Source organism: Telmatherina bonti, assembly GCF_933228915.1.
Source record: "Telmatherina bonti genome assembly, chromosome: 14".
In the NCBI taxonomy this organism is placed as follows: Eukaryota; Metazoa; Chordata; class Actinopteri; order Atheriniformes; family Telmatherinidae; genus Telmatherina; species Telmatherina bonti.
The window spans coordinates 25,344,761-25,357,640 of record NC_136612.1 but is presented as its reverse complement, the minus strand read 5'-3'; the positions used below and the strand labels follow the sequence as shown (position 1 = coordinate 25,357,640).

General features: G+C 40.0%; 1 protein-coding gene across 1 annotated transcript; it reads left to right on the top strand.

Moving 5' to 3' along the window:
• Nucleotides 1–551: 551 nt before the first annotated feature.
• Nucleotides 552–11,427, top strand: LOC306765342 (myosin heavy chain, fast skeletal muscle-like). Its single transcript, XM_079252760.1, has 40 exons — nucleotides 552–572; nucleotides 654–876; nucleotides 1,597–1,740; nucleotides 1,861–2,017; nucleotides 2,145–2,172; nucleotides 2,262–2,373; nucleotides 2,464–2,556; nucleotides 2,635–2,698; nucleotides 2,837–2,935; nucleotides 3,026–3,129; nucleotides 3,212–3,350; nucleotides 3,456–3,574; nucleotides 3,668–3,817; nucleotides 3,892–4,062; nucleotides 4,194–4,500; nucleotides 5,002–5,075; nucleotides 5,164–5,251; nucleotides 5,340–5,457; nucleotides 5,538–5,661; nucleotides 5,759–5,895; nucleotides 5,982–6,237; nucleotides 6,395–6,637; nucleotides 6,738–6,914; nucleotides 6,999–7,144; nucleotides 7,227–7,317; nucleotides 7,420–7,809; nucleotides 7,897–8,023; nucleotides 8,104–8,222; nucleotides 8,353–8,549; nucleotides 8,647–8,830; nucleotides 8,924–9,089; nucleotides 9,240–9,364; nucleotides 9,484–9,792; nucleotides 9,872–10,075; nucleotides 10,167–10,292; nucleotides 10,386–10,556; nucleotides 10,657–10,761; nucleotides 10,842–10,937; nucleotides 11,039–11,170; nucleotides 11,311–11,427. The coding sequence occupies exons 2-40, from the start codon at nucleotides 673–675 to the stop codon at nucleotides 11,326–11,328; spliced, it is 5,814 nt and encodes a 1,937-aa protein (XP_079108886.1). The 5' UTR covers nucleotides 552–572; nucleotides 654–672; the 3' UTR covers nucleotides 11,329–11,427.
• The last annotated feature ends 1,453 nt before the right edge of the window (nucleotides 11,428–12,880 follow it).

Genomic DNA, 12,880 nt, shown 5'->3' with positions numbered 1-12,880 from the left:
ATAAATGTATCATTTAGAAAAAAAAACAGCTGCTAAACATTCAGTGCCACTGGATGGGTCATAAGATGACAAGGATGCTTGACCAAATCGAGTGGCAGACTGCTGCTGACCAGACAGTTTGAGTCTCTATAAAAGCAGGAGCCTCAGACTCCGCTGAGAGCTGACGAGCATCCAATACAGGTTAGTGCTTGATGTGTTGATTTGCTTCACTTTAAAGGATTTAATCACATAAATTTTATTTGTCATGTTCTTTCCATGACAGCATGCATAATATTGTTTTGTTGATTAAAGAAGAGGTCCAAATAATTATCTTCATGCGACAACTTAGTATGCACACATTTGCAAGTAATGCTGTTAAATGATTGAAATACTTTAAATTAACTTGTGAAGCCCTGAAAACACTAACTGTGAAAAACAGTGTGAAAGATTACATGATCATGAAGGTTTATAAGAGTAGGTACTGCTGTTTACTGCTACTTGAGTTTTTGCTCAGTTGAATGACTGTACCAATCTTTGTTTAAAAGCATCAACAGACATCAAAGACCTGGACAACTCAGTTGGGGTAAACTGGGGTAAGAGATGGCTTGGAGAAACTCTCTCCAATGACAATTTATATATAAGTAATTATCTTTTTTTACGCTGTCATCTCGCAGTCTCGACTAAAGTGCCATCATGAGCACAGACGCTGAGATGGAGCAGTATGGCCCTGCGGCCATATACCTCCGCAAGCCAGAAAAAGAGAGGATTGAGGCTCAGAACACTCCTTTTGATGCCAAAACAGACGTTTTTGTGGCTGATCCTGAAGAAATGTATCTCAAGGGTAAACTGGTGAAGAAAGAAGGTGGCAAAGCCACAGTTGATACAGAGGGAGGAAAGGTAGGACAAAGTGTGTTTCATTATACTTCCCTTCTTTGTTTTGTTGTTCTTATTAATATCTAGACCAGGGGTGCCCAAAGTGGGGCCCGCGGGCCAAAATTGACCCACCAGCACTGTTTTTAGCCCACTCGTTGTTGTTTATATTGATACCATTCAGAGATTTCACTTTCAATATTATGAACCTCAACAAGTCCAGACTCAGAGGGACCCTGACTGACTCACACGTCAATGACATACTCATCTTGTCAGTGAGCCAGATGCAACCTAACATTGAGAGGTTGGCAATGTCCAAAGATCAACTTCATGTGTCCCACTAAATATCAGCACCATGCCTTGTTTAACATGCACTGTTATTTGTTGTGGACATGTTGCACTTGGTTGCAGTTTAGTGGCTGTAATTTTCTGTAATTTTGTACTTTCTTGCCCCTTCAACTATGGCTTTATGGTTCTATTGCCATATCATTTTTTTCATGTGACTTTTTTTTTTTGCCCTAATAAGAAAAAATACATTGTGTTAGCTACTGAACAATATTTAAAATAACTTTATACATTTACTTCTGCTTCATCCTTAAAGTTGTAGTGCTTGGCCTATAACTCACTGGCTCATTTTCAGTTTGGCCCTTGGAAGCAAAAAGTTTGGGCACCTCTGATCTAGGCATTATATCTTAATATAATTGTAAAAATAATGTATCTGTTATCAAAAACACATTTTCTGTTCAGTCTGTCACTGTGAAAGAGGATGACATCCACCCCAGGAACCCTCCAAAGTTTGACAAAATTGAGGACATGGCCATGATGACCCACCTCAATGAACCTTGTGTGTTGTATAACCTCAAAGAGCGTTTTGCATCATGGATGATCTACGTGAGCTTTTACCTTAACACACAGATGGAAATCACAACATTAACATAGAAAAAAAAACAGGAATTAAATGTGAAATTTGGACCGTGATTTTGAACGTGAGACTTTACCTTTCTATTGCAGACCTACTCTGGCCTGTTCTGCGTCGTTGTGAACCCCTACAAGTGGCTTCCAGTGTATGATGCTCAGGTTGTTGTGGCATACAGAGGCAAGAAGAGGATTGAGGCTCCACCCCACATCTTCTCCATCTCTGACAATGCCTATCAGTTCATGCTCACTGGTACGACATTCTACATTGAGAAAAAAATATGTCAATTTCTATCTCATAGCAAACAAAACAATCATATTTTACCAGGTAATTTGATAAAATGTGACATCTACTACATACAAACATAACTTTGTTTCAGATCGTGAGAACCAGTCCATTCTTATCACGTGAGTAGTAATGAGTAGGTTTATTTTACACTTTGAAATATATTATAAAAGAGAAAAAAACACCACAATATTTCTCTGTATTTCCGTAGAGGAGAATCCGGTGCAGGAAAGACTGTCAACACCAAACGTGTCATTCAGTACTTTGCAATAATTGCAATGACGTCGTCAAAGAAGGCAGAGCCAGCAGCTGGCAAGATGCAGGTATATTTGCTTTCTCTGTCCAAATGGATACGATATTTAACTGTGCTTGAAATGTTCAGAATACAAGGAAATGTAAAATGTATTCTATAGGGTTCACTGGAAGATCAAATCATCGCAGCCAACCCTCTGCTGGAGGCCTACGGCAATGCCAAAACTGTGAGGAATGACAACTCCTCTCGTTTTGTAAGTGAAGAGACAGACATGAAAACATCAGTGCTTAATATTTCCAGAATCCCAATAACTTTAAAGAGGTATGTTTAGGGTAAATTCATCAGGATTCATTTTGGAACCTCTGGAAAACTGGCCTCAGCCGATATTGAAACATGTAAGTCAGATTTCACTTGTTATTTGATGGCTCGGTGGTTTGAATTTACACAAAAACATATCAGGAAAATTTTTGAGAAGTTTAGTGGGCAATTTAAATGCAACATACAATTTGATAAAAATGATTCCCTGAATTTAGATCTGCTGGAGAAGTCTCGTGTCACCTTCCAGTTGTCTGCTGAGAGGAGCTACCATATCTTCTATCAGCTGATGACAGGCCACAAACCTGAGCTCTTGGGTATGTGATTACACTATCTGAACATAATAATTTGGTAAAACTAAAAACAATATAATTTATATTATGATTGTTTCTTCTAATCATTTGCAGAGGCTCTTCTGATCACAACCAACCCATATGACTATCCAATGATCAGTCAGGGTGAAGTGACTGTAAAAAGCATCAACGATGTGGAGGAGTTCATTGCAACAGATGTAAAACATCTTTTGTGTGATTAGTTGATTTTTGTTATTCATACAAGAAAGATGTCAGACTAAAGCTTTCTATTATGTATAGACTGCCATTGACATCCTGGGATTTACTGCTGAAGAGAAAATAGCTATTTACAAGCTGACTGGTGCTGTGATGCATCATGGCAACATGAAATTCAAGCAGAAGCAGCGCGAGGAGCAGGCTGAGCCTGATGGCACTGAGGGTATTTCTTTTAAAAACCTACATGGAAATGAATTTAATCTAGTATTAAAGTGTAGCGTACTGTTTAACATCTTCACTGGTAGCTAAAAATGTTTCTTTCTATCAGAGGCTGATAAAATCGCTTACCTCTTGGGCCTGAACTCTGCTGACATGCTGAAAGCTCTGTGCTACCCAAGGGTCAAGGTCGGAAATGAGATGGTCACCAAAGGTCAGACCGTCCCACAGGTACTTCAAACTACATTTCATGCTGGAAAATTGGAGAGACATAAAGAATTTATAAAGTATTGATTCAGAAAAATATCAATGCTCTTCTTCTAGGTCAACAATGCTGTCATGGCTCTCTGCAAGTCTGTCTATGAGAAAATGTTCTTGTGGATGGTCGTCCGTATCAATGAGATGTTGGACACAAAACAGCCAAGATCATTCTTCATTGGAGTGTTGGATATTGCTGGATTTGAGATCTTTGATGTGGGTTGAAGACATATTGAGCTCTTTTAAAGATAAAAAATGTTGAAGGAAACATAAACTCTATCTGTTTACAGTTCAACAGCTTGGAGCAGCTCTGCATCAACTTCACTAATGAGAAACTGCAACAGTTCTTCAACCACCACATGTTTGTCCTGGAGCAAGAGGAGTACAAGAAGGAAGGCATTGAATGGGAGTTCATTGACTTTGGTATGGACTTGGCTGCCTGCATTGAGCTTATTGAGAAGGTAAGTAGCTGCCTGCATTGTAGAAAAGATTCAGGATTCTTGTTCAAATGTTCATGTGAATGTGTATCACTTTGCTTTTTTTTTTTTTTTTTTTTTACTGATTTCTCATGTGAAATATCAATATGTCCTAGCCAATGGGCATTTTCTCCATCCTTGAAGAGGAGTGCATGTTTCCAAAGGCCTCTGACACAACTTTCAAGAACAAGCTGCATGATCAGCATCTTGGCAAAACCAAGGCATTTGAGAAGCCAAAACCTGGAAAGGGAAAAGCTGAGGCTCACTTCTCCCTGGTTCACTATGCCGGCACAGTGGACTACAATATCAGTGGCTGGCTGGACAAGAACAAGGACCCACTGAATGACTCAGTTGTTCAGCTCTACCAGAAGTCCTCAAACAAACTGCTTGCGCTCCTTTATGCAGCTCATGCTTCGACTGAGGGTAAATATGAGCAAGTAGATTGAGAAACTGCTGTCTTTCATTAGCTGTGATCTTTATGGTCAAACTACTGAATGGAAACTGCAGATTCATATGTAGGATCCAACTTCAATCCAATTCAAACTGTGATGTAAATTATTTTCAAAACAACAATTTTGGCAAAAGTGTTGTTCACAGACAACAGTAAAACACTACTTCTTGACCTTTTTTAAAATAAAAACTTGTGTTTTTCAATGCTTTAAAATATTGAACCATGTCTTTATAACTTTATTGAAAAGTATATAAGCACTCAGCACACTACATGATAAAACACAACAGAGTATATTTTGTACTTCCAAGTAAGAATCTGTATTAAATGTGTGTCTGTCTAACTGATCCAAAACAACTGCATGTGTCAAGTACAATAACAATATAATTAAAAGGCATTTTTAACACTTTTAACAGGTAAACAGATTGGTCTTTTTTTTCGGTCTAATAAACTGAACTGATTTTCTGTAAATACAGAGGCAGGTGGTGGTGGCAAGAAAGGTGGTAAGAAGAAGGGTGGTTCCTTCCAGACTGTGTCTGCTCTTTTCAGGGTATGTAAAGTTTGATGTACTTCATGTGAATTAATGTTTAACAACTATTTAATGAAGACTGATCGTCAGTTGTATTACTGACACACAGGAGAACTTGGGCAAGTTGATGACCAACTTGAGGAGCACTCATCCTCACTTTGTGCGTTGCCTGATTCCCAATGAGTCAAAGACCCCAGGTACAAAGCTCAAAATGGTCTTTTTTCAACTAAATAGTAAAAAGTTATTTAAAGGAATATATCCAAATGAATTATTTTCAACTTTCAGGTCTCATGGAGAACTTCTTGGTCATCCATCAGCTGAGGTGTAACGGTGTGCTGGAGGGCATCAGAATCTGCAGAAAGGGCTTCCCCAGCAGAATCCTCTATGGTGACTTCAAGCAGAGGTGACAGCAGAGTTTAATAAGATCTATTTAAGATGTCAAGAAGAGAAAAAGAATTAAAACATCATGATTATCCCTTACAGATACAAAGTACTGAATGCCAGTGTCATCCCTGAGGGACAGTTTATCGACAACAAGAAAGCTTCTGAGAAGCTGCTGGGCTCCATTGATGTGGACCACACTCAGTACAAGTTTGGACACACAAAGGTACTTTTAAGCAGGATAATGTCAAGCAGTGGTTAAAGATGTGTTTAATGACAGAAACTGATGTTGTAATGAGGTTTCTTTTTACTTGACAAATTAGGTGTTCTTCAAAGCTGGTCTGCTGGGTACCCTTGAGGAGATGAGAGATGAGAAACTGGCTTCGCTGGTGACCATGACTCAGGCCCTCTGCAGAGGATATGTCATGAGGAAGGAGTTTGTGAAGATGATGGAGAGGAGGTGGGGTGGTTACAAAATGTGCAAAATTGTCTTGTTTTTTAAATTATAGATAAAATTAGCATATTTTTTTTATTCTTGCCCCTCAGAGAGTCTATCTACACCATCCAGTACAACATCCGTTCATTCATGAATGTTAAGAACTGGCCATGGATGAACCTTTACTTCAAGATCAAGCCTCTTCTGAAGAGCGCTGAGACGGAGAAGGAGTTGGCTCAGATGAAGGAAAACTATGAAAAGATGCAGTCTGACCTTGCTGCTGCTCTGGCCAAGAAGAAGGAACTGGAGGAGAAAATGGTTTCACTGCTGCAGGAGAAGAATGACCTGCAACTCCAAGTGGCTGCGGTAAATGCCACACATCTCATAATTATACTTTCGTTGGGAGCAGTAAATAGAAATTGTGTAGAATGTTTTCTGAAACATTTTGTTGGAAACTGGATTTATGAAGAATTTTTCATGGCTAACCTAAACTGCACTGTCTAAAATAATGTTTACAACACAGGAAACTGAGAATCTCTCAGATGCTGAGGAAAGGTGTGAGGGACTCATCAAAAGCAAAATCCAGCTCGAGGGCAAACTCAAAGAGACAACTGAGAGACTGGAGGATGAAGAGGAAATCAATGCTGAGCTGACTGCTAAGAAGAGGAAGCTGGAGGATGAATGCTCTGAGCTGAAGAAAGACATTGATGACCTGGAGCTCACCTTGGCCAAAGTGGAGAAGGAGAAACATGCCACTGAAAACAAGGTTCAATTTAATTGACCTCATTCTGGGATTTTTATCAAATTGAAATAATTCAAACTAAACAAACATCCATCAAAGTAATTTGCTTTTTCCCAATTTTCAGGTGAAAAACCTGACAGAGGAGATGGCATCTCAAGATGAAGCCATTGCCAAGTTAACCAAAGAGAAGAAAGCCCTCCAAGAGGCTCATCAGCAAACACTGGATGATCTCCAGGCAGAGGAAGACAAAGTCAACACTCTGACCAAGGCCAAGACAAAGCTGGAACAGCAAGTGGACGATGTAAAAAAAAAACATTTTGCCTTGTTTTAACATTAAAATGTCTCGTGTTGGCATCGTTATTTACTTCCAAGTATACTTTTATAGCTTGAGGGCTCATTGGAGCAAGAGAAGAAGCTCCGTATGGACCTTGAGAGAGCCAAGAGGAAGCTTGAAGGAGATCTGAAACTGGCCCAGGAGTCCATCATGGATCTGGAGAATGACAAGCAGCAATCTGATGAAAAGATCAAGAAGTATGTTGTACAGTTCAGTCACTGAAAATGTTTCTGAATTCCAAAACAATAATAAAGCATTATTTTTATTTTCCACAATTAGGAAGGACTTTGAAATCAGCCAGCTCCTCAGCAAGATTGAGGATGAACAGTCTCTTGGTGCTCAGCTTCAGAAGAAGATCAAGGAGCTCCAGGTAAAAGAAATAAAATGCATTCAAAGTAAATATAATTCACAGAAAAGATGTCAAAATATTAGAAACCCTGTCTGCCATGATTTACAAAAAACTTTCATTCAGGCTCGCATTGAGGAGCTGGAAGAGGAGATCGAGGCTGAGAGGGCTGCTCGGGCTAAGGTAGAGAAGCAGAGAGCTGATCTCTCCAGGGAACTTGAGGAGATCAGCGAGAGGCTTGAGGAAGCTGGTGGAGCAACAGCCGCTCAGATTGAGATGAACAAGAAGCGTGAGGCCGAGTTCCAGAAGCTGCGCAGAGACCTTGAAGAATCCACTCTGCAGCATGAAGCTACTGCAGCAGCTCTCCGCAAGAAGCAGGCCGACAGTGTTGCAGAGCTGGGAGAGCAGATTGACAACCTCCAGCGAGTCAAACAGAAGCTGGAGAAGGAGAAGAGCGAGTACAAGATGGAGATTGATGATCTCTCCAGCAACATGGAGGCTGTTGCCAAAGCTAAGGTGAATATTAGTTTTGCTAATAAATATCAATAATCAAATTCCCTTCAGAACTGAAAAGATCCTAAATGTGTTATTTTGTGAATTTAGGGCAACTTGGAGAAAATGTGCAGAACTCTTGAGGACCAGCTGAGTGAGCTGAAAACCAAGAATGATGAGAATGTTCGCCAGCTAAACGACATTAATGCTCAGAAAGCGAGACTCCAGACAGAAAACGGTGAGTGACGTGTAAAACTAACTGTTTTGCTTTTGGCTTCATCAGTTTCTAACATTTTGACTTGTTTCATCATCCTCCAGGTGAGTTTTCACGTCAGCTTGAGGAGAAAGAAGCTCTTCTTTCACAGCTGACCAGAGGCAAACAGGCTTTCACTCAGCAGATTGAGGAGCTTAAGAGACACATTGAGGAGGAAGTGAAGGTATTATGATACCCTACATATGATATAAGAATGATATGATATGGATAAAATCATTTTGATTTGTAAGATGTAAATAGTGTTTCCAACTGAATCTGTATGTAGCAGGTAAAACTGTCTCGATCCTTCACAGGCCAAGAATGCCCTGGCCCACGCTGTTCAGTCAGCTCGCCATGACTGTGATCTGCTCAGAGAGCAGTTTGAGGAGGAGCAGGAGGCCAAGGCTGAGCTGCAGAGGGGAATGTCCAAGGCCAACAGTGAGGTGGCTCAGTGGAGAAGCAAATATGAGACTGATGCTATTCAGCGCACTGAGGAGCTGGAGGAGTCCAAGTGAGTCACTAGTTTGTTTTGGTTTTTTTTATGTTAATTGCTTTTATTTTAGTTTTTTCCTTTTGACTGATTATTGACTGAAAATTGTTCATCACAGGAAAAAGCTTGCCCAGCGCCTGCAGGAAGCTGAGGAATCCATTGAAGCTGTGAACTCCAAGTGTGCCTCTTTGGAAAAGACCAAGCAGAGGCTGCAGGGTGAGGTGGAGGACCTCATGATTGATGTGGAGAGAGCTAATGCTCTGGCTGCCAACCTTGACAAGAAGCAGAGGAACTTTGATAAGGTAAAATACTAATCTGAATATTACACCTGTTAGAAATTATTTCACAAAAACCCAAAACATCATGACCTATTATTCCAACCTATAAAATTGTAGGTCCTGGCAGAATGGAAACAGAAGTATGAGGAGGGTCAGGCAGAGCTGGAAGGAGCCCAGAAGGAGGCTCGCTCTCTCAGCACTGAGCTGTTCAAGATGAAGAACTCCTATGAGGAGGCTCTGGATCACCTGGAGACCATGAAGAGAGAGAACAAGAACCTGCAGCGTAAGTCATATTGTAAACAATAATTGACAATATAATTCTGAGCAAGAAAGAGAATCGGCTATTTATTATGTCTTGCTTTTTCGACTTTTACTAAATCAAATATAAGTTTTATGGATGGTAGCTATAATTAACTTTATTTTTCTTCTGCAGAGGAGATCTCAGACCTGACTGAACAAATTGGTGAGACTGGAAAGACCATCCATGAGCTGGAGAAAGCCAAAAAGACTGTGGAAACGGAGAAGACTGAGATTCAGTCAGCACTTGAGGAAGCAGAGGTTTGATGATACTGAATCTGCACAATCCTATAGATCATCTAGAAAGTTAGTCAGTTTATGGTTAGAAGAAATCTGGTTTAATTTTGCCCTGATAATTTCACTGTTGGAATTCATTCAAGGGTACACTGGAGCATGAGGAGGCCAAGATTCTCCGTGTTCAGCTTGAGCTCAACCAGGTCAAAGGTGAGGTTGACAGGAAGCTGGCAGAGAAGGATGAAGAGATGGAGCAGATCAAGAGAAACAGCCAGAGGGTGATCGACTCCATGCAGAGCACTCTTGATGCTGAAGTCAGGAGCAGGAATGATGCCCTGAGAGTCAAGAAGAAGATGGAGGGAGACCTGAATGAGATGGAGATTCAGCTGAGCCATGCCAACAGGCAGGCTGCTGAGGCCCAGAAACAACTGAGGAATGTCCAGGCACAGCTGAAGGTTGGTTTGCTACAACATAAATTGAAAACACAGTTCAAGAGCAAAAATTATTCAGACTAAGTAACAATTATGTTCTTAGGATGCCCAACTGCACCTTGATGATGCTATCAGAGGACAGGAAGACATGAAGGAGCAGGTTGCCATGGTGGAGCGCAGGAATGGCCTGATGGTGGCTGAAATTGACGAACTCAGAGCTGCTCTTGAGCAGACTGAGAGAGGACGCAAAGTAGCTGAACAGGAGCTGGTTGATGCTAGTGAGCGTGTTGGACTGCTTCACTCTCAGGTTGCTTTTCAACTATTTACATTTGAAGCTCCAAAAAAAACTGCCAAACCTTAAACTTATCAAACTGATTGCGGCTATCTTTAATCTTCAGAACACCAGCCTTCTGAACACCAAGAAGAAGCTGGAGGCTGACTTTGTCCAGGTTCAGGGTGAGGTGGATGATGCTGTTCAGGAAGCAAGAAATGCTGAAGAGAAAGCCAAAAAGGCCATCACTGACGTGAGCTTGCTTCTCTAATTAAAGTTTTATATGACAAAATATTGTTATAAAATCATTTTCAAAATTTTATTTTGAAACTACCCATCATTTCAGGCTGCCATGATGGCTGAGGAGTTGAAGAAAGAGCAGGACACCAGCGCTCACCTGGAGAGGATGAAGAAGAACCTGGAGGTCACAGTCAAGGACCTGCAGCACCGTCTGGATGAGGCTGAGAACCTCGCCATGAAGGGTGGCAAGAAGCAGCTCCAGAAACTGGAGTCCAGGGTATGAACAATAAAAGTTCTGGTTAAAGTTAATCACATATCAATTTGAATTTAAGCTTTTTGCTAAACAAAATGTTTAATAACTTATTATCTGGAAAAAGGTGCGTGAGCTGGAGGCTGAAGTCGAAGCTGAGCAGAGACGTGGAGGCGATGCTGTTAAAGGAGTTCGAAAATATGAGAGGAGAGTCAAGGAGCTGACCTACCAGGTAATTATTGCTACTGAAGATAGTCTTTACTTCTGTTTTTTATCATATACTTCCTTTGTAACAATATGTTATCTCTGCAGACTGAGGAGGACAAGAAGAATGTCAACAGACTTCAGGATCTGGTGGACAAGCTGCAGCTCAAAGTCAAGGCTTACAAGAGACAGGCTGAAGAGGCTGTAAGTGAAACACATTTACATCTTATATGGGAATGTAGAAACACATGAAGAAAGCTTAATGGAATGTAAATACAAAAAACTGCATATTTGATATTTTACAGGAGGAGCAGGCCAACTCCCACATGTCCAGGCTCAGGAAGGTTCAGCATGAGCTGGAGGAAGCTCAGGAACGTGCCGACATCGCCGAGTCTCAGGTCAACAAGCTCAGAGCCAAGAGCAGAGATGCTGGAAAGGTAATATAATTTAATTCTGTAAGATGTGTTCTGCATGTACGTACTGAGCTTTGTTCATTCTGGAAGTTTATAAAAATGTCATTATTATCCTTCAACGTTTATAATTCCTAATTTCTTCCCCCCTCTTTGTTTTTCTTCAGTCTGATTCAGCAGAGTAAAAATCTTCATTCAGTTGCTACTTTTCACCAGAGTTCATAAAATATGAGCGGATGGCTTGGATTTCTCTAGCACTGCAATAAAGATGAGAACATCTACAGCTTTGCTGAGCCATGTCATTTTATTTCAGTTTTTTATTTAGTTAGACTCTTATTCATATTATGCAATGAAATAATGTGACTTCTATTATAATTCCAACTAAGTCATCTATCCCAAACCACAGTACTTAGCAATGTTAAAACCCACTGCTTGAAATTCACTGCAATAGGGGTCATAAAGAGTTATTTTTAATGCACATTTTACATTTTCAGTCCACACATGTAAATAAGTTTCAGGTTTTTATTGCTCACATCATTCGGTATTGGCATATACACTACCAGTCAAAAGTTTTGACACAATTTCCCATTGGATTTAATGGAGAAGTGTGTCCAAGCTGTTAACTGGTACTGTATGTGCTCATAGCTGTGCGAACTCACATTGTTCAGATACAAAGATTATTTATTTTCTTCAGCTGTGTGCACATTGTTACTTTATAATTTTATATATACATAATTAAATGCTTAAGTGTGATTTACAAAACCATAATGAAGTTTATCAAAAGCATGAATGCTAAATAAAGAACCGTGGAACAAAAAAAAAAGAAAGGCTTGTCTTTTGCCTGTGGAGGCGAATCAAATTCTGCTTCGTAGACAGATACGGCTCAGGCCTCTTTTGCATCCATGCAATGTTCTGTTTGGGATTTCACAAGAAGCAAACAGTGTGTTGCCAAGTAATGTTAGTCTCTGTCTCCTGGAAGAAACTAAAGCTTTACTTGGTATGTAGGAGCAGAATAAGGATCCACTCAATCTTTAAATGACCCTTCATCTTCTCACCCTGCGGGCATTTATGCAGGGGCTGCTTGGATTTGTGTCCTCCTAAAGGGAATATATGGTGACAGAAAAGTATCTCCATATAAAACAAGCGGCAAAGTAATCCACACCACCATCTAGTCAAAGTTTATTTATTTCTAAGGCTGATCCCCCAAACACGTCAAAGGGACAAGATATTCTGAGTGATGACCTTTATGATTACATTTAAATGTTTAAATGATATCAGACAAGTAACAAAGCATGTGCAGTAGCTGCCATGATAAACAGGCATGAAATGTAGCTTTCTAACTTTGTAGCATTCGCTAGATTGTCTTTCTCTCTCTCTTTTGCATACACAGAAAAACACAGGTGCAAAATATGAGGCAGCAGTTATCATATCACAAACTGTGTTAAACCCAAATTAATTTGTTTTACTGATTTGAATAAAGAACTTAATAAGAGTAATATCTGCAAAGATGCAATTAAAGATTTTACATGTTAATAATCATCACTTACAACCTGCAACAGCATCTATCAAAAGGACCAACAGTAAAAAAAGTCAACAAAACACCCAACAGTCAATTAAGATAGCGTATCTCTTGTGCGGGCATTTAAATCTGTATATTTTTTTCATTCCATTTAGCATATTTGACCCCAAAGTGTTTTGAAATCCATATAAACATAGGTATTGCTGAAGCCCTTCATA

What these genes read in the sequence shown, in the direction of transcription:
- LOC306765342 (XM_079252760.1), top strand. Translation starts at nt 673, where the DNA reads ATGAGCACAGACGCTGAGATGGAGCAGTATGGCCCTGCGGCCATATAC. An exon ending in AACCAGTCCATTCTTATCAC is followed by an intron (nt 2,173 to 2,261) that starts GTGAGTAGTAAT and finishes GTATTTCCGTAG; the next exon opens with AGGAGAATCCGGTGCAGGAA. An exon ending in GTGAAGATGATGGAGAGGAG is followed by an intron (nt 5,896 to 5,981) that starts GTGGGGTGGTTA and finishes CTTGCCCCTCAG; the next exon opens with AGAGTCTATCTACACCATCC.